The sequence below is a fragment of the Lepisma saccharinum genome, chromosome 1 (genome assembly GCF_977018435.1).
Source record: "Lepisma saccharinum chromosome 1, izLepSacc3.1, whole genome shotgun sequence".
NCBI classification, from domain to species: Eukaryota; Metazoa; Arthropoda; class Insecta; order Zygentoma; family Lepismatidae; genus Lepisma; species Lepisma saccharinum.
In genome coordinates this window covers 5,292,871-5,319,941 of record NC_139229.1, presented here as the reverse complement: position 1 = coordinate 5,319,941, position 27,071 = coordinate 5,292,871, and the positions used below count along the sequence as shown (strand labels likewise).

General features: G+C 36.1%; 1 protein-coding gene across 3 annotated transcripts in view; it reads right to left on the bottom strand.

Moving 5' to 3' along the window:
- Positions 1-9,844: 9,844 nt before the first annotated feature.
- LOC145992351 (uncharacterized) overlaps positions 9,845-27,071 on the bottom strand; it is a 230,584-nt gene continuing 213,357 nt past the window's right edge. Inside the window, exons 7-8 of one of the 3 annotated variants that reach the window (XM_083128731.1) lie at positions 23,632-23,884; positions 9,845-16,753 (exon numbers count right to left, since the gene is read on the bottom strand). In XM_083128731.1, the coding sequence (XP_082984857.1) occupies positions 16,597-16,753; positions 23,632-23,884 (410 nt within the window). In that variant the 3' untranslated portion in view covers positions 9,845-16,596. The remainder of the gene's footprint in view (positions 16,754-23,631; positions 23,885-27,071) is intronic. The other 2 variants (XM_083128735.1, XM_083128740.1) reach the window with 2 other exon arrangements.

Sequence of the window (27,071 nt, the reverse complement as noted above, 5' to 3'; positions counted from 1 at the left end):
TTGAAAAGAATACTAAAGTTTGCACCTTCTCCCCAAGATAGCAGGAAAAGAGGGGGCAAACTCTAGATTTTTGTTTTTCCATTGAAATTTGGGGGACGTGCCCTCCCCCCACCAAGCCCTCTTTCCTCGGTCCGGTGTTCTGAATTGTATGATGTTTTAGCTGCAAAAAAAAAAAAAAAGTTATCCGAAGTAGATTGCTCCCATAGTGCCTGAGTTATAACAATTTTCCTCTCTCTCCTCCTGCCATCACTGGTTTCTGGCGCCGTGGTTGTGTTGCGCATAAAATGAGCCTAAATGTTGAGGCCAAAACTTACGAACGAGATTTCCTGTTCCTGTGCAGAGTTCCATAACTATATCTTTAAATAAATAAATGTCAATGAAGACGAAATTCTCTGACATTTCCCTGACTTTTTTTGACTCCTCAAATTCCCTGACTTTTCCCGGTTTTCCAGGTCTGTCGCCACCGTGCTTGTAGCATACAAGAATGAAATTCTTAAGAAACGAAGTGAACAAATCTTAGCCACAATGCAATACAATCTTACATTTCCTAATATTCAATTTTATGAAATCTCAGTAGAGGTATATAACAATGTAAATTCACATACTGCAAAAATAGCAAAAAATCTAGACCACAAGCATAATTTCTTGACTGGTAGACACCCTGCCAGTACACCAGATGGTAGAGGTCTGTATGGGCAGGTATGATTCACCTTGAGGAAAACAAAACACTCAACAGAATGTACCACTTATCAGGACACAAGCTCTCAATATGAAATGCACATTGCATGTTTTTTTGCCAAGCTGGACCCATGTGCTTGCAGCTGTGGTTGTGGACTAACAAGTCGTGTCTGTGCATCCGGAGCACAAAACTAAAACTCTGTGGATCAACATTCCTTTAAAAGCCAGGTTATCAGAGCAACTTACTCATTGGTTGATATGTATGGTCATGGCATGTAAGTCCCATTCCCTAGTACATCTACATACTTTTTGACAGTCTCTTGCAAAATTCTATGCTTACTTTCGACTATCCCTTTCAAATTGTTAATTAAGAGAGCACTAAGTTTTGTTTTTAAGTCCAGTGTGTGCTCAGTTAGCTAATTGGGAATGGACTTACAGTTTAAAGTGGGATCTGAAGCAGTAGAGTAACTAACTAACTCTGCGCCCCCCGCAATTTCTTTGTTTTCTAAAATATTAATTCATGCCTACATTTATATTAGGTATATAAAAATATACATGTAATTTGAATCAATATAAATACTGGTGAGAAAGACAAGACAAATCGTAAAAAAATATATATTATACTCATACACGAAAATACATTGTTTTTACACAGACATTATGATATTGTTAAATGCCTATTACCAGTCCTCATCATGGTAAAAAATCTTTTCTCTAAAACAATCCGATGGGTCCAGAAAGCAAGTATCTTTTGTTCAATTAGTCATCCCCCACCCCCCATTTTTTAGAAATTGGATGTTGTGCCGGAGACCAGTGAAACTCAGCGTTGCCAGCTCATTTTCTTGACTGTTGTCTACCCTTCGGCACGTAAACTATACAGCTAATGAAAGTTTTCTTCTAATCTGTTAATTCACTTTCTACTTTTCTAGTGATTAACGTTTTCTGCTTCCAGATGTAGGGGCATAAAAATATAATATGTTCGGTTGAAAATATAATTTAACACCGAAAGGAAAACTTTTGTGAACTATCTGCGCATCTTAATTTTTCATTCTTACTGTGCCCCCGAAGCTTGTGCACTCTCCTGCACCGTTGGGGTTGCGGGGGTGTTATTTACTGATCTGAACCAATGTGCAATGTGCTTCCATCAGGAATTGAACTCCGGACCCAATGATCACAAAACCAAATACAGGAGGGTCCTCTCACTTCCCCTCTTCCCTTAATTGTCAATTCCTTATCGGGATCTATGTGTAGAAAAGGGGTAAGAGAATAAGGACAGGAAAGGTTATAATATTATCGGCTCAGACCATGCTATCATGGGAGATAAGCTTTTTCCTAAAGAATATACCTGTTCCTTTGCTGTCGAGAACTATTCGCACTAACTTCCAATAACAACTGATCTCAAATTTTCATTCTGATCATCTCAGATCGGTTTGGTTGCTTAGATATGCAAACAGGGACGGCGACAGGGGTGGGCAAGCGCCCACCCAAAAATTCCTGTGCCCACCCGATTGCCCACCCAATCAAATTCAATAAGTACATATACTTGGAGATATATGAATGATTCAATAGATAAGTGTATTGTGGTATTCATAACATGTATATTTTACTTGTGAATATTATCTATGCTAGAAATGTTCAAATATTAACAACCCATAAAATCCAATTTTGTCATTAGAAAGTGAAAGTAATTACTAGAGCTATTGAAACAAAAACTGTGATTAAATGAATACTTCCATGATTAAAAAGCAGTTAGTAGGCTTAGGAGGCTCAAAATTATGCAGGGTATGATCAAGATTAGATCAGAATTTAGGGTGAACTTGAGGTCTGCATCTCCGGGCCTCCACATGCGTATATAAATCCCGGCCTGGGTATGGTTAAAAATAATGTCCAAATAAACAAATAAAAACATCATCTTAGCGTTACTTCCTCCAGCAACACAATAAATTATTTCAACTTTTTAATTATTATTAGAATAATTTTATCAAGAAGACTTAGATGGGCAGGCCATATGACAACGAATGGCAGAGGAAAGAATAGTTTACAGGATTCTTGTTGGGAAACCTGATGGTAAGAGACCAGTAGGAAGGCCAAGATGAGGATGGGGGGATAACGTTGAGATGGACCTAAAAGAGATCGGAAAGGATGGGAAAAATTGGATTGATCTTGCCCCAATTAGGGACAGATGGAAGGAAGGTTTGTGTTGGTGCCGCCATAAATCTTCGGGTTTAAGTATTCTAGAGAGTAAAATATAGTTTTAATTAGCTCTGCATTGAAATTCCAAAAGTGTCCTTTTTTATTTCATTACAATTTTTATATACCTGTTATCTCCAATATCAATATGGTATGCAAAATATCAACTTTATATTCATTCTACTAATAAGAAGGAATCACAATAATCACTACAATACCGAAGTGAATAAATTTTAATAAAGCAGTTATGTATGGAAAAAGCTACATAATTATTCAATTGCCAATAAGTGGCTTATCCTATTTAGAAATCCTCGTTCCACACAAATTTTGCCACATGAATCAGCCGAAAATGTCAACAGAATCTGTAGATGCAGCTGAAGTAAAGAAAGTAACTCATGTCACGAAGTATCCAGAAGACGATTTTGTTAGTTTGTTCTTAAGCCCGCTTTTATGCTCAGATAGACTAATCGGGATTAAACCTACAGTTTAACGTGTAGTCCGAACCAGTGTGCATTGTGCTTCCACCAGAGGAGGGGGGGGAGTAGAGGAGGGGGAATCGAACACAGAACCTCTTCATTATAATGCGACAGCGTTATGCCATTGGGGAAAAATATACAGAAAGAGCTCGCACCAAACGTGCCATTTTATCACCACAGAAGATGCGTCCATTTTAGAGGGTGAGACAAATATTTGCGACTTTCGGAAAACAACGTCATTGTTCACGGAATTACCTACCTTGATCCACTAATGAAACGCTGTACAATTGAAACTACCACCTCAACTTTCTAAGAGGTATGAACTAATGAAACTCCATTTTTGGAAGAGTAAGTTGTGGTTGATTTGTTTTATTTTAAGTATTTTTTCTGCTAATTTTGATAATGACGACGACAAGGTTCAATGGTGATTAGATGAAAGTGACCAAGGGTCGAAAACAAACACATGCTGACACTCAAAATACAAACCCTCATAAATTATTACTTTGACAGCGGTTAAAGGGCCCCAGGGACTCGTTGCCCTGAAAGAAAAAAGTTTCCAGGGTATTCTGCACAGGATAGAGGTTGACATTCTAGTTTGTTCGAAATGGTCACGCCATACAACCCAAGTCATCTATGAAAATACGTTAATTATTACTGGTATGGTGATCAACTTCGATGAATTCTTTGTCCTAAATCATTTTGTTACCTCAAAAAATATGTTTGCGTAAGCATACGTGTATTGCGTCTCCCGCATTAGTAACATGACGGTACAGAAAACGAATAGCAACTTAGCTCTTCAATTCTGAATAGATTTTCAATCTTACTTGTTTATTATTTATGAGTGGTAATTTGTTAAAATAGCGTTTCTTTAGCCTAGGAATACTTCATGGACAATGAACAAAGAATTGATTTTCCGTGTGTGTTTTAAATCATTCCTAATAAGACGTTCATTTTAATCCAATCATTCAGTGGCGGCGATTAGGAGGAGCAGCAGTAAGTGGGGATGCAGTTCCCCGCGCCACATTTTGTCACTTTTCGCCCCTGCACCATTGCCTATTAATGCTAAGCCTTTTCTACCAAGAAAAAGTATATTGTCCTTCCCCCTCAAATATTGGCACCCAATCGCTGCTACTACAAACATTCATATAATTTTGTCACTTGTACAAACCAGCGGCGGCTCGTGACTTTTCAAAGATGTGTGCTGCAAATGATGCTGTTATATCTTGCATTTATAATGCCCAAGAACACCTACTAGTAAACGAAGGATTTTTTTTTCCTGAAGGCTCCTGAATTGTAAAAGTGGACATTACATAGCTGCTTTCTGAATAGGGGCAGGATACACTCTATAATATTTCTCAATTACAATCTTTTATCTTCGTTTTGAAAGTTGTTGAAAGATATAAATGGTAATGGGAGTGACCTTGAAGGAGGGTTTGCATTTACCAACTTATTTGTGAAGGGGATGTAGCCTCATCAGCCCCGTCTGCGTACGCCAGTGCTTGGAACAACAAAACACAACTAATCCTTCACAATAACAAGAGGTAACAATAACAGCTTCACGTGCAGGTGTGTTTCCTCCTAACAACTAAAAATGCTGCACAAACATTAGGGAATAGATTTCTAGCATTAAGAAAGGTTAATTTGGATCAAATATCCAATTACTATATTGAAACATGTAGATTTACATAACAGAAACCAATAAAACCAAACGGCCTGAATTTATTGAAAGCATTTGATTTGGTGTGGAATGAGCCAAATCTATTGTTTTCATGTTATGTAAAAGCTCGGTATTGCTGCTACAACCATTTTCTTCGTCTTCTTCTTCTAAGAGAACCAAACACAACCAGCCTAACCTAACCACCACAGATTATTTCCCACCCCCAAAAAGCTACCAGCCAATGGGAATGCTTGAAACAGTTGTAGAAGTAATCACTCACTACCTATGTAAAAGAAATTGCAGATCTGGTGAATTGTTTTGCACCAGCCGCGCCAGGTACAAACCTTGTAAGCTAAGAAAAAGTGACCTCCAAGGAGTAAGAAATCTCTTTCAGTCAGAAACTCATAGATGAAGATACAATCCTCAGGAACGTGCATTTAAATTAGAAGAAACTTCACGATTGTCTACCATCGCACTTTCTATCACTGTCGCCGAATACATAAAATCAAGTAATGTGCCTTGTATTTGCAACACAAGCTTAAACCTAATTCACATTTATTTCACTGTATTAACATGCATGAAAGAATGTGATTAGAATGCATGGCTGCGCATGGGTAAACACTTCTTGAAATACCGGTAATTGTGTCCCATCAGAGACAAAGCGAAAGGAAATGGAACAAGATGCGAGAATAAATTTTAAAAGAATAATGAGGAAAACAGGAAAAAGAAAGGTTAAAGAAGTAAGAGGAAAATCGGTAGTGTAAGAGAGAGTGGGATACATACGTCTTACATACACATATATGCTATATGGTCTTAGATTTATACTGCCCACCCTAATCTATCAATAAGGAGTTTCGGCCCACCCTATCCAAAATTCCTGGCGCCGCCCCTGTATGCAAATTCCAGTTCTGTCAATTCAGATCCTGCTGTCAGGCTGGAATCTTACCACCGGATATGGCAAGTAATGGAAATTGTAAGGTCTGCATTCCAAACTGTCGAGAACATCCCGTCTCTGTAATATGCTTTTCCTATATTGGTTTTCCAATTTTAACTAACTAACAATCCTGCACTTATACAGCTTGCCAGAATTCATGGTTTCCATGCCTTCACTTGGCTGTGTACTCCACTCCACTGTGTACCGTGCACTGTAGATTGACAGGCTGTCGTATATGACAAGTTGTATAGTGTAAGAAACATTTTGGCCAAATTTACCTGGGACCTAGCTTCTCAGGCAAAGAGGGTTTTTCATGCACAGCAGAAATAAAAAGCCTCATTTCTTGTGAGAATATATATATATATATCAATAAAGCATCTTGTTAAATTACAGCTGCAAAAGGATGCTACCCCTAACTGCTTCACATCTTTCAGATGTATTTTGTTGGTTCTAAAAACCATCACTTTACATTATATATATATCAACTTTATAATACATTTACAGATTCTTTAAAACTGGTTCACAAAAACCAACATATGAACACTGGTATATCATACATAGCTCCGCGAAGGACATACTAAACAACATGAACACTGTATACTATACTTTGTGAACAAGTATGAAAGTTCACATTTTTCACAGGCCGTAAAAAGAGAAAAAAATGACAGACAATTAATCTCATTTAACATAATTTACAGTAAATGGCAAGAATTTTATAGTTACAATTGATCTTGCCAAAAATTGCAAGGCAAACAGATGTTTACTGGTGTCTCACTAAACTTGGCATGAAAAAAAATTACGTCGTATCAATACCTACATTATGAAGACAAGCACAATAGTCAACAAGAAATTACATTTTGCAAAATACAGTTTGTCCACAGCCACGGAAAGTGGCGTAACTTTCACATTTTCAAGTCATGCCAGCAAACTCTTCTCCACCAAACGTTACATGTTCTGCAAGTCTTTGGTAACTTATCATTTATTTTACAAATTTGAAAACAGTTCACAGAACAGTAAGATGGCAGATTACAACATAACAACTTACCCCTTTCATTTTTTCTTCCTATCAATTTTTGAAGAAACAAGTCTAAAAAAAATAATAAACAACAATTCGACAGAAAACATTTTACTTAGTAAATGCATTGAGTGAAGAATTTCTTTGCACAAAGCTGCGAAGGAGTGCACGAAAATGAAGGAATAGTTTTTTAAAACTTTTTCATATGACCAAAGATGCATACCAAGCAGATAAAACCAAACATGTCATGTGATGACAGACTTGAAAAAATAACTAAGCTCCACATTATTATTAATATTAAAACCTTTGGTGGTATGGCAAATTATTATAAAATGTAACAATTTCACCAAGTCAGAATTTGGCTTTCTTTCTTCTGACTTGGCAAACACCGGGCTTTCTAAAATATTTTATTGTATATTCAGAAGTATATCAATTCTGATGCTAGAATGTGTAGAAATTCTCTCGTTAGATGTTTTTATTTGGGAGAGTTGATAAACGTGCACAAAATTTATATATTTTCGATGATTGTGCTTCTAACAACTGACAGCTATGCCAAATTATTAGTAATTATGGTTTTAATTTAAACAAGTACAACACTACAAATATGAAGCAATATTCTAAGAATAAGTGCAATGCATGAGTCAAAACAGACTAGAAAAATTACACTGTGTGGAATCGGTGAGGGATACCCAATACGTTCATAACCCTTTCCAGACAAGCGACGGGCTATAATCAAGCTGTGCATCTTGTGCACGTGTGCTGTAACAACATTCGCTTCCTTGCTGAATACTTGTGTCAAATTAGGTGGGACTTTTGTTTCTACTCTTGAGAATAGAATTTAATATGCACATTGTGGAAAATTCTTACTATGATTCCACTTCAAATTTCACAGTTACTGATGATTTTGATCCTAATAGGAAGTTTTTACTCTTATTTTTATGAATTAATTTTATATTATCTATTCAAAATGTGTACTCAATAACTTCCATGCAATGTTGTATTTTTTAAACTTTCAAAAAAATTGTTGCAGAAAAAATCATAAATGTGAGAAAATTTACACAAAACACAACATATTATATATCTGTGGAAAGAGGAAGTGTTGTAGATTTTTTAAAACAAATGTTCAATAATAACACATTTGACAATATTTTTTCTGTGATGATTCTCCTGGGGAAACTCCTAAGTCCGGTCTAGAAAGGGTTAATGTTCTAACATCAGATAGGAAACGCTGCATATTTTAAAGCAAAATTATGGTAGATGGGCATGGTATAGTTACAATGGAATACACAAGAATGTCAATTAAAAAAAAATATCAATGTTCATCTTCTTCTTCCTTTAACACTAATTATTACGAGGCACAATGTATAACTTTTACCTCTGCTACAAGCCCTGTCTTTAAGAACGAAAACAAAATCAATTTCATCTGTCTACAACAATTAGTTCTCAAGTTATGATTTTTTTTGTATTTCGCGACAAGTTTGAAAAGCATGTGTTTGAAATGGCTCCAATCCTGTTCAAAAGTCATGTGCGCAAGAGGTCCGACAGCTAAAGGTTAATGATCAATATGCAGTTATAACATTGATTCCCAAAAAAGCTTCATGACTGGATATCCAATTGCATTCACAATAATGAAATAAAACAGCATTAGACTATGAGATGACTTCAGAACAAACTATGCCTGAAACTTAGGCTAAATTAATTTGCATCATATTATTTTGTTTCCTGTTGAAGATTGAAGACACAAAGTGTTTATATATTTGAGTGAAGAAATAATATCCAAATCAACGTCAAATAAAAATCGCCATAAAAAAATTGCAGGTTGTTCTGCTCTGCATTTAGAGAATACTTGACATAAAAGAAGTTATTACATATTATCTATCCCTCCTGCTTCAATGATATGACAAAACCTAATATCAACTCTCCTCAGTTCCTTGAAAATATACATCAAGCAGCAATGGAAAATTGATATACTTCTGTATAAATACACACAAACATTCATTAACCACTATGCAATCTGGCTTCCCGAGCCATATCTAAGCAGGTACCAAAACATTTGATTTCATGTGCATCCTTGAATCAACTCACCGTTATATTTTTTGTTACAATACATAATGGCACTAAAATATTCATATATCACTTGCACTCACCCACCGACATTTTTTTTGCTGTCCAAAAGTACTGTGCACCACCCTTGGTATCTCAGTAAATAACAATGCAAGATCAAAATAATAAAAAGTTTTCAAACATAAATAACCGACACCTTTGTCTACACCGGTATCTAGAGAAACATTTCTTTAATATATTTTGTAAAGGACAATGCAGATTTCTGTCCACATTCCAAACCGTAAAAGAGAAAGCTAAGATAAGTGTGGTTCGATACACACACACACGATTATAATATATATATATTTTTTTGCTTTTACATTAAGCTCAAAGTTGTAGAAGGGTTCGTAGTGGACGGCAGAATCTCCCTGTCTAGTTTTTCTTCTCAATTGTGTACTTGGCTTGTTTAATTTATAACTTATTGCCTACAAATATGTAAAGTTCAATTGCGAAAAGAAAACCACTGCATAAAATATAAGGAGATATTTTCTGCAGACATCTTAACATTTACAATACCAATGCACCTTTACTGCTTCTGCTGCTGTTAAAGCCCCTCAACAAAATTTTCTTTCATTACATTCATATATAAGTCCTGAAGAACATCTACAAATATATATATATAGGAGTGTTGCAACCTTTCATCATTTGGAACTGAGCTTGGTAATCTTAAGGCTTGGGTGGACTTTCGGCCACCGCCAGGGCAGAAGTTTTCAAAAACTGAAAAATTACACCATCTTAGAATGCATTCTAGAGTTTTGACGTGAATTTTTGTGTGATTTGCTTTTGCTGTTATCTAGATATTGTCAATAGTTTAATAGATTTATGTAATCACTAAAAGTATTGAGAATGTCTAGGTAACAGCGAAAGCAAACCACACAAAAATACATGTCAATGCTCTAGAATGAATTCTAAGGTGGTGTAATTTTTCAGATCATGGAATATGATATTGGTTTTTTGAAAGTGAGTGGAAAATTTTGAAAACATCTGCCCTGACGGTGGCCAAAGGTCCAGCCAAGCCACTGGTTCATTCTACTGCATGTATGGCAAATTTAATGAACAAAGTGGTAGTATTATTTTAGTATTTAACATAATTATTTTGTTGAAGCAAACTACATTTCACCACATTTCAAGGCCCTTTTCTTTAGTTGTTTGGATTACACTGAAGAAGGAAAAAGAGATAAGTAGTTAATAATGAACATTAATAAATTCAGAACTTTCTGCCTTTTCTCAATTTATCATTCCTCCGTTACTTAGACAATTATAATTAGTACATACCTCGTCCAACAAACACTCATCAGACATAATATAAATTTAAAGCAAAATAGTCTGAAGTAGCATTTTTATGTTTGTTAATTTTGTGACACAAGGACATGTTATCAAAAAATGTTCCCTCCAAAGAGTACATGCAAAATCTTGAATGGGAAAAAATTGCCTTTCCTTGAACTATGTTACCTGGATGACAAGGGAAAAAAATCACACTTAAATGATAAGAGGTGCTCTACACGTATTATGGGAAAACAATGGAAGCAACTGGAAAATGTAACTTGTGTGAAACTAAGTTCAAAAAAGATAAATATTGTAAGAATTGAAAATGGCAAGTTCAGCAGTTACCCGTAATGAACAATAGTGATAAAAAAGGGGAGTGGAAAGTAATCAGAATATGAAAACAATAATTTTATACCATAATACACAATTTGTAATGAACGAAGTAATGCAGTACAGTACATCTTGAGCTCAAAATATACTGGCTTAATTTTATTTTTACAAGCACAAAATATAGACAAATTCATATAATTATCAAGCAATGATTAAACTTTTTAAGAAATCTCATATTTCTTAAACTTATATTGCATACCCTCTTCTATGTATGGGTTTGAGGTAAGCACATAAGAAATTTATTGTATATTTAAATAAATGTGGATTTGTCATCTTTTGATAATATAATTGCTGTATAGAATACAAGTGAACAGTATGATCCTGAAATCAGTAAATATGGTATGAAGAAAAACCTGTATGTTGTGCTACTTCCAACCATTTTGCAGAAGCCCTGAGGAATAAAATAAAGTTATAGTTAACCGTAAATCCTAATAAGGACATTATATTGTAATGTAATAATGAATAAACTTGACTATTCCTTGGTATGCTTGTTATAGTGATACTGGCTAACAAATAAAAATAAATATACATATGAACAATATTATACTCCTTTGAAGACAACTGATACTCTGCCTTCATTAAACAATAATATTTAAAAAAATTATGTATAATCAAGGTTGGTACACGTAAAAGTAGAATCTATTTTAGTGAAAATTATGTACTGAACTTGCTAGAGTACAGAGAATACGATTTCAGATTCAAATCCAAGACAACACAAGTTTTCACTCAGATATATGAGATAAATGTGATTATTCTAGTCAAACCTGCATTTCTGATATGCGTATCATACATGTGTATATAATTATGAAGATGTCACTTAGGTGTGAAATCTCCCTTACTCTTTTTGGAAGAATAAATATCCACAAATGGAATATGCAGCCAGTAGAATCTAAGTAATCTATTAATTCACTATAGTGAATGAATTTTTATTCAAAAGTTTCTTTGTAAGTGCTTGTTAAACTTCCCTTTAAGCTGAACAGTGTGACATTTCTATAGCTTATCAAGAACTCTGCAATTTAAATCAATCAACGTAATTATGTTTTACAAAAGATCACCGAGAGTCAGTCTGTATTACTCTTTAAGTGGCAAAAAAAAAAGAAAAAAAATATCTCTGTGCCTACTTCTTTAGTTGAAAGTATGGACAAGTTTGCTTAAAAAATTTGGTTCAGATTGAAAAAGTTCTAATTTCTTGCCATTGTTGTGAAAAGCTTGCAACCCTGACCACACTATGTTCAACACTAACAGGAATACTTAACAATGCACTCTGCTCCTGTAAAAGACACGTACAATCCGTTTAAACCTAGTATCCCTCCTCCCGTTCCCTACCTGATAATATTGCAGCTGAAGTTTTCTGTCTAATGAAACACAGTATTACATATGGAAAGACAATTATCATGGTTAAAAACAGCAAAGGAACAACAATGACGTTTTAATTCACCTCGACCACAGCACGCCACCACGTTATAATAACACCGGACCTTCAAAAACCTTCAACACCACACACGTTTCTTCCAATTACACGGACAAGGTAGGTTGACAACAATGCAAAAAACACAACCATACTTGACCTCTACTTCACGCACACGCACACACATACAGAGCACATTATGCTATTTGAAACAGCCTTTGTCAGCGTGCAACTACCTGTAGGGTTTCTTATCTGCATGTTTATAAAAGGTGCAAAATTAACGTATGAGTGAAAAGGTGCAAAAATCAACTGGAAAATCTGTGCATACACTCCCCTGCACTTGTTTGTTCACAGTCTGAGAAAATTTAATCTTAACTCAGCCTGATTTTCAAGCCCTAGTTTTACATGTTATGCATCAGAAATATTACTGATGTTAAACTAAGGGTTCAGCTGACATCAGTGATAATTCCTGTTATACTGATCGCGGCCCCAACTGGTGGATGACCTGCTCTTGACTACATCTCTATCTGACCGCCTATTGTTTTCGGAGGTGTGTTGGCTCAATGAGTGTCAACAACCTCGTTGCGAAGTAACATTTGTAGGGGTAACATTGCTCTCCCATTACAATGTTGCCAAGCATACATCTGTTTTTGTCAGTTGTTTTAATTAGCTTCTTTGTACAGTGTTTGGGTGTTTTGTGTACTAATTTTCCGAGCTTTGTGTACTATTGTACAACTTTTATCCAGTAACAGCGCTAATCAACTCCCTCTCTCCCATTTTACAGTACGTTTGGCAACATGCTCTGTATCTAAAGCTCATTTGTTTCATCCCGCCAGAAACTTTCGGTGCCTTGCGACTCAAAAATGTCTGATGTCAAAGAGAATTCAACTGATTGCCGATTCGTTGCTTCTCAGCCACCAGTTGGAAATGCGAGCAGTACAATATTTCACTAGTTCGAAATTAATCAGAATGGTCAACACATAAACAAGCTTTATTGAGCTATTTACTACATCATTTGAACAAAAACTTTTTCATTCGAGGGTTGTCTGGAAAATAAGGTGCAGCTGTTTAATTTTGGGGAAAGTAACCTTAATTTGACGTCCAAATGTTTACGAAATTATGCCTTTTTTGATTGTGTCAGTAAATGGACTAATGTCCACTTTGGCAACCAGGGTCACTGGTGGCCAAAATATATGAATACCAGTACGATGACCGGTTACACAGTCAATCTGACAATGTCAGAGCTGTATACAAGTTCTTTAAAAGTGGGTGTAGTACTACTACTATAGCCTAGCATCCGGCATGGAGACTGTCTTTATGGCAGTGACCCTATGTTACCACGTTTAGCTACGAAAGAACTGAGTTGAGTAGGGTAGGTGTTTTATGTCCACTTTATGCACAGTAAGGCTAATCGGGACTGGACCTACAGTTTAAAGTGGGATCCGAACCACTATGTGCCTCCACCAGGTATCGAACCCGGGACCCCTTGATTACAAGGCGATGACGCTACCACTGCGCCATCGGGGAGGCTCTGCAACGAAAGAACTCGCGGTCAAACAACCAATTAGGCCTATTGTTTGGGCTGAAGCAGCAACCTTACAATTCCCCCTCCCCAAAACAGCCAGCAGGGAAACAGAATTTTGTCAAAATAACGGTTCTGCACTGTGAATGGACACTGGTTGGTACAGCGGTTGGAGAATATTATCCTTGAAATTACAAAACCATTTTCTTAATGAATATTACTACTTTTTGATTTACATATTATTTTCTTGTCTTATCTGGGAAGAAGAATTCTAAGGGAGAATTCACATCAAAGCAACACATGACACATGTCGCTTGAGAACAAGTCAATCAGCAACAATGTTTCACACTGTAACGGCATGACAGGCTGCACAAGCTTGCTTTTGATTGGTGAAATCCTCAAGCACCTGTCGCTTCAGTCTGAATTCTCCCTAAGATTTCCTCGCAGTTCTTTTAAAATTTCTTATTACTCTATTCTTCACTGGTTATGTTACATATGGATTGTTTTTTATTTCACTTATAAATAGTCCCATTCTTCATTTTCAATAAAAAACACTGAGTAGGGGATGTACCAGAATATATACATATATATTGGGCTGCTGGTGCACTACCTGTTCTTCAAATCACTCTCACTATGGTTCAAGTGAGAGAAACTCCATCTACCAACAATTTTAGTCTAATTCACTTTATTATCTGTAATCTATGCACTCTTGACATCAAAATATTTCTGACGTTTGTACATTGAATGATGCGATATCCTACAACTGGCAATAGAAGAGTAACACATGACGATGATGATGATGACATTCTGGAGTTAACCCCAAAAAAATACATTTGGGGAATTTCTGCAATTTCTACTCCATGGATGAGTCTCTCTCGTGTTTCCTTTCACAGGTGAGAAATACATTTTCTGAACAGAGTGAGATATTTTTCAAGACTAAAACTACCGAGATAAACTATCAAGCAATACCTCATCCTACATAGTGTCCTGATTTGGCAGTGTAAGATTTTTATCAGTTCTCTGTACCATAAAGATGCACCAAAGGAAAGTAACTTAGCATAATGTCCTTTTCAGGAACAAAGCATGCCAAACAGCTGACACACGTGGTCAGCACATATCTCCCCTGTTACTTAGCTTTCTAATGTTTCTGCTACTATTTCTGTTCGAGAATCTCTTCAGTTGTCCTCCCAATCTGTGGGCAAAGTTAAAATTTTGAGTCTCCATGAGAGACTATAGCCATGACCTCTCACATTAAGGACTCAGCTACGTAAGAATCCACTTAAATTCCCAGAGGCCAAAAGTTTTTAAGGGCTGAATCTTTTCTCTTGATGTACGTTGGGACGAACATTTGAAATCTACATATATTTACATCAAAATAAAGGAAATTGAATACACATTGCAAGTTTTGTGTAGAGAAAACAACTAACTATCACCTTACTTTCCAGATAACTCTAGTAGTATATAAAATTGGATCGATGATGTTAGTGAAATTTAATTTCATTGTAATATAAAATTTGAACAATAGCAATAAGCACTATGTGAAATATGTAGGAGAAAAAATTAAGAAAAAACAACATTAAATATTAATTTTCATGTACGATTAAAACCAACACAGAAATTAATTTCATGCCAAGCATTTACGAGTGAAGTGTAGTTAGTATATACTACTTGTAATGCATTGGACACTATGCCAGGTAACTGAAAAATAAATTCCAAACTCAAATTGAAATCTAATTACAGAATTCCAACAATATGAAATGATTTAAATACCATTTGACTGGAAAATTTTCCATTAAAACAACATTTAAAAATGAAGTTATACATTCAGACTTGCAACGTATGAAAATATACCCCTTAATGAAAAAAGGGAGTACAGCACAGATTTCCACTGATTGGAAATGGCATTGATGCATCTGAAGAATAAAAAAATCACCGGGAACAACTTTCAAAAACAATCACTGGTAACACTGCTGACAAAAAATCAAAACATTATTTCACAAATTATGAAAAAAATACCACCAGATGGATCTCAACCATACACTATCCAAGTAATGAGGGAAAAAACTGCTACATGCAACTTCTATTTGAAACATGCTTTTACCATTCTTTATTCATATTTGTATCATTATGCTCATATAGTATTCATTAGCCACAGATCTATGGTTATAAACATTGTCTTAGGCCTATGCTACAAGTCAGCGAGTTGTGTTTTTGTGTGCTTCAAATGCTTTCAGTTAAGAGTCCATGGAAGATAAAAGCAAATGAAAATACCTATCACCAACTTAGAGCATTTCGACCCTAAAACTCTACAGGAACTTGCACTTATTATTAATGAAATAATGAACAACTCCACACTGTAAATAGACATCATACTGATTGGCAATTCATCAAATATGCAGGTTCTACATAAAAACCAATATGAAAAGATGGACAGCAAGTGTATATGCAAGTAATATGGCAATTGAAGCAGGGCATTTTCAAGTCTGTCACAATTAGCCGTTCTTTTCATCAAAATAACATTAAAATTTATTGTCTGCATTATAATATATATATTTATTTATATATTTATATATACTTATGCCATCAGCATTTTTTCTTTTTACAAATAATGACTAGAAACAAGGATAGTGCAGAAATTATGTTAGCTGCTATGCTTATATAATCTACACCAGTTCTGAAAGCCCATATAGTTATTTCTTTTTATTACTTCCAAACTCCCTGTTCAAGTGCTCATACTACCGTTTCCGTAAGAAGCTTTCCCTGCCATCGTACTGGACACTCAACAGCCTCCCGACAGGACCAGCGCGTGACCTGCCTCACGTGCCGAAACGACACCGTAACTGGAAGCCCAATCAGAAGAGAGCTAGCCGCAGCTCGAGGCGGTGCTGGCCTCTGGTGTTTTGCAGTGTGGTGAGGATGGACATTCTTGAAGTCGCATGCTCTCTTCTTCATGAGGGTCACCGGTTCCTCCTTGGTCTTACTCCCTCCTGTTCGTCATCTGGACCGTTCAATAACTGGAGTCCCACACTTCCCTCTGAGCATTCGCTTGTCTTGTCTAACTCCATCATTGCTTCTTGGATTGCGTTTTCCAGATGAATGTTCATTTTACGACCTCTGCAACAACACAAGATGAATTAAGTTTCTTAAATTTATGCACTCTTCCATAGAATGCAAAAACAAAAATTGTATCCTTATAAACAAAAAAATTGAATTACAGTATTTATCATTTGCATAGTCCACAGCTACTTCTTGGTCCGTTATGATGTACACAAAATAATTATCACTAAATAAAACTTAATTTTATCAGAAGTTTGACTTAAGATGAGTAATTTCAGAAAAGAAAATAATAAAAATTGTAGAAATATTTATAAATTAAGTAGAAAATAGAAGATTTCACTTGTCAAGCCAGGATCTTGATTTCACTTATTGTATGCATAAATTTGTTTAATTGACAATTGTACAATATTACGCATTTCACTTCGTTTAAGTATTCTGAACGTTGTTCAGATATTATCTTTTCAGATCAAATATATCTTCTCCTATACAAAGAAATGCTTTTACAATTGTATTACAATGTCTCTAATTTATGTCAAACTGAACGCATCCAAACCCAATAAATAAATTGTTGACCAAACCTACAATTACTTATTTAATAAACATTCACGACAATTTCTTATCATGTCTATTTCCTTTAACAGATGCCTGTTTTACAATATACTGTTTTCGGTAATGGAGCCCTAAAATATTTAGTATGTATCATCTGATTAAGACACCCACGATTTCAATGCTATTATGTTTACAATGCAGAGTAAATAAATGCTCCACTTTCAATTACATAATTCATACAAGTGAGACATAACTATCACACATAAAATGCTGTATGTAAATTAATTTAATGGAGCTAACATTTTGCTGGAGGAGCTGCAGTAGTCCAGTCTGTAGGGTGTCCGACTGGAATGCAGGAAGCATGGGTTCGATTCCCAGGGTGGGTGATCTAAGGCCAGGATTTTCTGGCCAGGTTCTTGCATAAAGCAGCTACGGGGTTCGCCCAGTCTCAAATAAATTGCACCTGGAGACAAATGTGCCGGAACATGATGCTGATCACATCACCTACAAAAAGTGGTGAGATTGAGAATGAGTGGAGTCCTGCATCCACATCATCCATGTGACTTCATTCCAGGTGCATGGGAACCTAACTTTATTGCTGGAGGCTCATTAAAAGGGTAAGGGGGGGAGAGAATAGGATGACAATTCCATTTGTGGAAACATGATCAATTCCTCAAGTAATCATGTATATAATCTTTCCTTCAATAGCACATGAGATCGAGGGTAATAAATGCCCCTTCAGCCAATTCAGCCCCCCACACCCTGAACCTTCAGCACCCTTTCAACTAACAAATATGTATTTCTCATGGGAAATTTGAAGATACAACAAATGTGAGTGCTCCTCTATAAAGTCATCTCACTGCCTGCAATCATATCCACACTATGTACAAGGGTCACTATTTATATTTTGAGCCTTGGCAACACTGATTGAAGTTAGGCGCGATTTGACGTTTGCACAGGAATCGTCTGGCATTATTGACCATAACGTACTTCAAATGTTTTGTCAATAGCTTCATTTGTGTTGTTTATGTTGCCTTGGAGATTGCGCGACAACAATAAAATGGAATTAATGGAACATTTTCGTGCGATGATTTTTTACGATTTTCGACGTGGATTATCAAGACAAGAGTGCATTGATCAACTTACTTCCACATTTGGCGATAAAGCCTCATCCTTTGCCACTGTGAAACGCTGGTATAACGAATTTAATCGTGGCTGCCATTCGCTCACCGACGAGATTCGCGAAGGTCGTCCAAAATCAGTTGTTGTTCAAGAAAACATTGATGCTGTGCAAAAAATAATACTGCAAGATCATCATGTGACATACTGTGAGATTGAGGCAACCATAGGCATTAGTTCCACCAGCATATATAAAATATTACATGATCATTTAGCTGTGAGAAAGGTATGTTCTCGTTGGATCCCACACAATTTGACAAAAACTCAAAAAGACGCTCGCGTCAATTGGTGCAAACAAATGCTCAATAAATACAATTGTGGTGCTTCAAAAGACGTATATAAGATTGTAACAGGTGACGAATCATGGATATATGCATATGAGCCGGAACGTAAACAGCAGTCGACTGTATGGGTGTTTCAAGATGAACCCAATCCAACAAAAGTTGTTCGCGCTCGAAGCACATCATCGAAACAAATGGTCGCCTGTTTTTTCGGGAAAACTGGTCATGTGGCAACTGTGCCTTTAGAGGAACGTAGAACGGTCAACTCTGAAAGGTACACAACAATTTGTTTGCCAGAGGTCTTCGGTCAAATACGGAAATCAAACAAACGCCGTCGGATCATTCTTCATCAAGACAATGCCAGCTGTCACACATCTCGTCTAACAACCAACTTTATGAACAGTCAAAAAATCGAATTGATGGGTCATCCGCCGTACAGTCCTGATTTGGCACCCAATGACTTCTTCTTGTTTCCGAATGTCAAGAATAAATTGCGTGGACAACGATTTTCGTCGGCGGAAGATGCTGTTGATGCGTTCAAAAAGCATATTATGGAGGTGTCTCAAGAAGATTGGAAAAACTGCTTTGACAAATGGTTCGAACGAATGCAAAAGTGTATTGACCATAAAGGAGAATACTTCTAAAAACAATAAAGCAGTTTTCAATGCCAAATTCCTGTTTTTTCATTGTTAGGCTCAAAATATAAATAGTGACCCTCGTAACCATTTATAACATTGACCACTTTTTGAGTGAACAATTCAATGTAAGTAAGTAAGTAAGTAAGTAAGGAAAAAGAACCACTTGTGCAGCAAGCAGCATTAATTTTATTTTTATTTGGGGGCTGCCATTAAGGTTGGGAAACACTGTTCTAACCACTTACTAATAACAATGCATCCGTCAATGAGAAGCTAAAATTTGGCAAGTAACATCCCATAACATAATGAATGTGTGCCACCCTAATTTATAATAACATAATTTCATAAACTCCTTCCATCTTAGTCTTTCAAACTGAAAATTTCAACACTTTACAAACTTTCTCCAGAAAAATAATCCAATGATTTTTTACTTCGCTGTTCAATTGTTACTTGAGACATGAAGTCAACAATACAATCAACATTCTTTAATTATGTTAAGCTTCGGGAAACGATCACAGAAATTCTGAAATATTATTTTAAGCCAATGTAAAAGACTGCAGTTGCATAATTATTACATGGACAATGCATTATATAGTTTGGAATAAACCCAACAGATGACTGGCTTGACAAGCTGACTGCACTAAAGTTCCATCACTCAGAATGTGTGCTCTAATTTTTGTGGGTAAACAATTATATGGTTATTAAATTTTACAGATGCTTTCCTCTAATGTATAATTTTGTTCTATCTTTTGGAACCACATTTAGCAATCAGTAATATCAATAGTTTATTCATTATAATAATAAAATGGTTTGATTTTATAACTGGATAATTTTATATTTCTTTTATCTAAAGAGAAGAATCGCAGTTTTCAAGATTTTAAAAAAAGGCTCCGATACCAGAAGTAACTTTCTTTTCTGCTTCTTTCGATTAACTGTGGCAAAAAAGGCAAAGTGCTCCCCTGTGCTTAGCACCATGCCATGAAGACGTATAGGGGGTGTGGGGGTAACGCATCAGCATCATGTCCCTGACTGCCTTTACCCCCCAGGGTTTCCCATTTATTCATTGCCATTCCATTAATAAATTGTGTGAATTTGTCTCGTCAACAATTGAAATGTCCATAGGTGTCATATGACTTATAAAACTTCAAAGTATCCCTATAAAATATAGGATTAACCGTGACAATGAGGATGAATGATGATTTGATTTTAGTATGCTTTTCTGCCACTTCTGTTTAATCACAATGATGAGGATGAGTGATGAAACTGATGAAACTGATGAAGGGATACTCACAAAGAACACCCATGCCTAAGCTGGGATTTGAAATCAGGACCCCTGGCATCATAGCACAGTGTGCTCATCACTTGGCCACAGAGGTTAGTTGGATGAAATTATGACAAATTGATAACATTCGGAACTTGAACCAGAAATTGTGTGTGGCAAGATGTGAGTGAGCCTGGTACCCTACATGCTTGATATCGTAATGGTAATGCGTTCCACAAGTATTAAGTCATATGATTGTTTAAGGTAACTTTGCAGCAGAATACTACAATACCAAATGGTAAAATGTTCAAATGCAACAGGTTCTCTATAGATAATATAGTTTCCGATATATGCAGAGTACTTTAAATTCATTTGCAGTTGTAGCTGACCGATATTAACATCAATAGCATCAAATTTTTCTCTCCATCCTATATTTTATGGGGATACTTTGAAGTTTTATATGTCATATGAATGACACCTATATGGATATTTCAATTGTTGATGAGACAAATTCACACAATTTATTAATGGAATGGCAATGAATAAATGGGAATATATTTGTGGGAAAATTCATTACAACATGATATTTGTAACTATATTTTTTGTGTAAACTACCATGAAATCCATTATAATAAAGTGAAAGTATAAGAAAAACATTTGTATTTTCGGCATTAATATCGTGCCACTAGGAGGAGCAACATACACAAAACATTTTCACAGTAGATAATGCACACAAAATAGCCCTGCAATAGTGGTTAGCAATGCGTGAGAACAGAAATTTAGAAACTTGATCCAAGTGCAAATAGAATGTCAGTGGTTATTAACATTGAAGTTAAGTCCTGCCTCTGCATGTAAAAATGTTAGTTGCGAGGAAGGGGTCTTACCCGTGGTAACTTGAATGTATTATAGGGGGTATTATATTTATTTCTGCATAAAACTTTTGTAATTTAAATGATTTCTCAAACAAGCATGAACATGTGTTGAATTATACTTTTAAAGCTCTCGGTGAAGGAAAGTAAACTTGCGGAAATTTTTGAGGACATCCAAAGTACTCAACCGACTGCCAATTAGTAATCTCCAGGAAGATAATATATATAAAAAACTAAACCCCATGGTGGAACAGCCCCCTACAGACCAGGGCCTGCCAAGCAACTTTCTCATTGGGTGACATGTGGTCAAGTGCCATTGGTACCATTTCCTAGTTTTTGAGACCGAAGCCTGCTGCTACTTCTTAAATTTTTATTATTCAAAATTTTCATTAAACTTTGTTAAGTCCGTACTTCACAACACTAAATTCTTGGAGGTGTAGTATTTCGACTATAATGCACAAATCAGTAGCAACCAATGTTTTTTTTTTTCATTTTGGCCAGAAAAATATTCTCTTAAACTGTCACAAAGAAATGATGTACGTCAATTTAGACTTTTCAATTTTAACATATATTCACGAGTATTTCGCACATCCTACTCTTGCACCAGAGGTTACCTAGCAATAAATTAATCTTAAGTACTGGTAATACCACTTCAATGGCCACACCCCACAATTTTTGCTAAAAAAATTGGCATAAAATCTGGGACGATTATGCAGTGAAATATGGTAGATCATTTTAGGTAGATTATTATCTCTCATGGTCAGACAGGTACACCGAGTTAATTTATATTGTGTTGTTGAACTCCTTATAGTTGACACAGGTGTATGGGCAGATACAACCAGTGAATAAGAGTATCTCTTCCAGCTTTGCTGTTTAGTACCCTTAAACTTCGAACTTTCTGTGTGTTGAGTGTTCCCTATTGGTTTGGTTTGATTTGAGTTGGTGTTTGAAGTCCACTTTATGCACAGTAAGGCAAATCGGGACTGGACCTACGGTTTAAAGTGAGATCAGAACGACTGTGTCATGTGCCTCCACTGGGTATCAAACCCGGGACCCCTTGATTACAAGGCGACGACACTACCACTGCGACATCGGGGAAGCCAGAGTGTTCGCTATCTTCTTCTCATTATATATATTACATTTATGAAATAATACATATTTTAGATTCATATGACTGATGATGGTTGATGGTAGGATGAAATTGATGGATACTAATTCCCAGGCAGATAAGATCCCGGAAACTTTGTTGGGATAATGGTAAATCAAGCACCCAACGACAAGGTGACTATATTATTTTCCATGGTGATTTAAAGGTGCCAAATTGATTGATTTGCTTTATTTTACTTTGCCTTTTTTTGCCACTTTTGGGCTAATTTGCGAAGATGGGGATGAGTGATGACATGATGAAACTGATGAATAGACACTCACAAACATTCATGCCCATGCCAGAATTCGAACCCGGGACCCCTGGTTCACATGATGTGCTAACCAGTCCGCCACAAGGGCCAGCTTAAAGGTACAAAAATATATTATTTTAATTTGTAAATAATTTTGGTATGTGGTATTATGATGAAAATTCATCATAATACTACAAGAATTAAGATTGAAATGGTTTTGAGGAAAACTTCCTACAAATATATATTGATTTCTCCACTCCATTCATTGAATGTGCAAGTAAATGAAACGTATGTCAAATTTCCAACATAATGAGGCAATCATAATGCTATTTGATTATTATTCACAAAAAAATATTTTTTCTTTTGCATAAAGAACGAAATTTCCCTGAAATATTGTTTAGTAATATGGAAACTGAACATAATTCTTTGTTAGTTCAAATAAAGTTAATTTCCCTATAATTTAGATAAAGAGAGATCATTCTAGGTATCATCTATCATTTTGTACAGAGATGAAGTTTGAATGTTGTATAATAAGATGTGCAACACAACACCACCGTGCTGTTGAAATCAAGCAAGATTTCATACTTATTACAACTATTATACAATCAAAATGTTAGAAAATTATCTTCTGGAAGCGTAACAATAAAATTCACAATGAACTATATTTAATGCAGCAAAGCTAACGTATAACAACCAATTTGGAACAAAAGGATGGAACTTCAGCACAGTCGCTCTCCAAAAGGCCCCACACCACCGTGACTCACTTTCGGAACTTCTTTCTCGCACGATGATGGGCTTCCAATCCCTCCGAAAGGGTCTTCAGCTTTTCTGGCTCCACTTGCGTCAGAGTGTGGTCACCGAACCAGCGCACCCACACCTTGCCAGCCTCTAACTGGGCATGGCTCCCTCGAACGTCTTCCTCCCCAACCAGTTTCCCTGGCCAAGAAGGAAAGCCACGGACTTGGCCCCACACAACATCGCCCACTGCAAAGCTGCGTGGTTCAGAGTGCACCTCTTCTGGGGAAGAGAGTCATGTTCCTTGTAAAAATTCATTATTAGTTATCGTCTTCCTTCAACTCCTTCACAACCAGACCAGCACCTTCGCCACCCAAAACAGGGAGAAAAAACTTTCTAAAATTTACTACCATGGAACCAATAAAATAGGTGCAAAATGAGTTAGTTAGCTCACCCAAGAAGCAGCCGTGGAGTGCAAACCTTAGTGTCAAATTGCAAGCAAACAGCATGCAGGAGAAAATCATATCCAGTAACATCACCTCATAACAGCTGGAAGAACTGAACACACTAATGAATAAATATTGGGAGAAATATATATATATATATATGTACACACGCACACACGCAAGTTTTAATAAAGAAACATGTTAAAGGGTTTTTAGGCTATGAAGATTGGTAGGTTTGTAAATCCTGGTTGAGTCATGCTAAAATATTTTCAGAAAGGGACGGTACATATCAATTTCAGAAGCAGAAGACAGCATATATACACTTACAAAATATATATAAACACGCACTTACACATTTATAAATTTATTTACATATAATTTTATAATTTAAGGTTTCGAATCTAATGCAACCAATCCCAAAGGTAGTGTTCATTTTAGGGAATGTTTTGGAAACTCACTGTTCCCTAACTGGGGTTAAGAAAGGAGTGTTGCGAAGTTTCCAAAACATATCAACAATGACAACTGCATGTGGGATACGAGGTAAGTTATTGCAATTACCTGAAAAGTAAAAATGATTTTAAATGCAATTTACGCACACAAGGTTAATAAGGACTGGATACAGTAAAAAAAAAAAAAAGTTCCAAATTTCTGAAATAATTCCACAAAGAATCAAATTCAGAATTTATTAATTACAAAACAATAAACCACTACGCTAGCAGGAAGACCCTTAAGCTTTCTAGTGGATACGTACATTACAAAGGGTAAGTTTAAATTTAAGCAAGGTATACTTAGTACGTCAAAAAACACAATACTAGTATTTATACATAAGCATGTATTCCTATTCTTCTAAGTTTATGTCACTTTTCTCTCTTAGGACCGTTTGTGACAAATGGGGATGAATGATGATTATATTAAGTTGATGAAGGGACACTCACAAAGGAACACCCATAGCCTGGCTGGAACTTATCAGTTGTAAGACACAGTGCTTGCCCAATGACATGGGTCATATACAAGTTGTGAATGACAACTACAGATATTTGTATACAAAACTGACCACATTTCGAGTTCAAAAGTGATACATGAAAATGATATTTTGGTGTTATAGTAATGAATATAGTCAATTTCCTTTCTAGGAACATATTTGTAACCTTTATCTATGCAAATGCAAGGATATAACAACCTTAAGACCCCTACACTTCATGGTCCCTGACAGTAATGAATGCCCCCAAATGATTACTTTACTTATTACATGTGGTAACATGACTCAATGCATTATAACAACACTAAATAATTATTGATTTTATAACAAAATTAAGTCAAGCTGATTAATCATGGTATTTAAAAACTATGACCTCGGTGGGAAATGTCATATTTTCCTCTTAATGTCTAGATTATTGTCAACGTAACTCTGTTTATTTGTGGAACTTATGGCAAGAACGTAGGGCTAGTAAAGAATTACTGGTGATTTTCTGTGTGCAAATTCAAACACTGACTTCCTCAGCACAAAATAATGCAAGTAAACATAACATGTCAAACATGTTAACAATTTCTTCATATATACTGGGTGCGGCAATGAATAGGGCAATTTTAATACTCGACACTTAAGACAAAAGATTACAAAATACATAATTAAGACAAAATGAACTACTTCATTCATTGATGAAAATAAAATACAAACACAATCCCTACATTTTGATTTACTTGAAAATAAAATTATTACGATGACCTTCATTTCGTTCCACACAATCTATCAGACTTTCGGTAGGAGTTTGAGCCACCTCTTCCTGGATCCGATCTTTAATTTCATTGAGGGTGCAAATGGGTTGGTTGGAAGACGTTTGCTTTCAAACACCTCCAAGAAAATAATCACATGTGGACAGATCTAGTGATCTGGTGGGGCAAGGAATATCCCTGTTGTTGCTCGTCATATGTTTTCACAGTGAATACACGCTGTGCCCCATTCTACAACTATTAATCATAACAGATTGGTAAGGGAGAAGTTGCAAAATGGCAGTGGTCACGCATTACTTCTGAATTAGCTACATCCAGTGCTGCAAAATCACTCTATTTATTGCCGCACCCCGCACTTAACATGCTCCCTACTCCTATTAAAATAAATGTGCAAATCAATGCAGAAAATCTTATTAGCAAAATGTGTTGCATGCATTTATGCTACTAAATGCAGGTGTAGAAGCTGGGATGATGGTTATCTTTAACATCTTTGCCGCATGTGGTTTCAGGTTGGTACCCTAAATATATCATGCTGACTCGGCATCATGAGGGTAATTTTAGAGTAATGCAAAAAAGCCAGATAATAGCATCGATGGGACTTCATATGCTGAGCAACCATCAGCCAATGAGAAAAGCCATTTTGCAGACCTTGATTCTCAGTGGGGCTGTTGTATCATAGCATTGAAGAAATACCCACTACTCTCTAAGAGAGGGACTTTTCTCAATAGACTTTACTTCGATAACAACTTCAACTGTTTACTCCAAATCTGACATTAGTACACACCATCTCATCAACAAAGTATATTTTCTTATTTCCCACACTTTGTGAGGAATTGGAGCAAAGAACCTAACCCATCTCAAGTCATCTACGAGGGGAGAGAGAAAAGTTTTGAGCCTCACATGGAAGGAGTGATGCTAGGTAGTTAACATTTTGGAGGATGTAAGGTTTGAGTTTTAGGACACTCTTGTTCGAACGTTTGTGAAATTCACATGTTTTCTTCTATTTTTTTGTCAGGTTGAAAATGAATGAAGTGTCAGAGAAGAGAGTGGCCGACAGGGCCGTGATTCGGTTGTCGGAAAGGTCTCACTGTACAGGCTGCTTTGTCCTTCAGTGGTGTGACACTTGGGACAAATCATTCTACCAGATGACTGTAAACAAATTGCAGCACAGAATGCGTAAGTGCATTGATCTGGGGGTGATTATAGAGATTATGTACAGAAAGTAGAGAAATCATAATGAGAAACTGTAGCTCAAACACCCCTTCCCTGTGAGGCCCAAAACTTTTCACTCT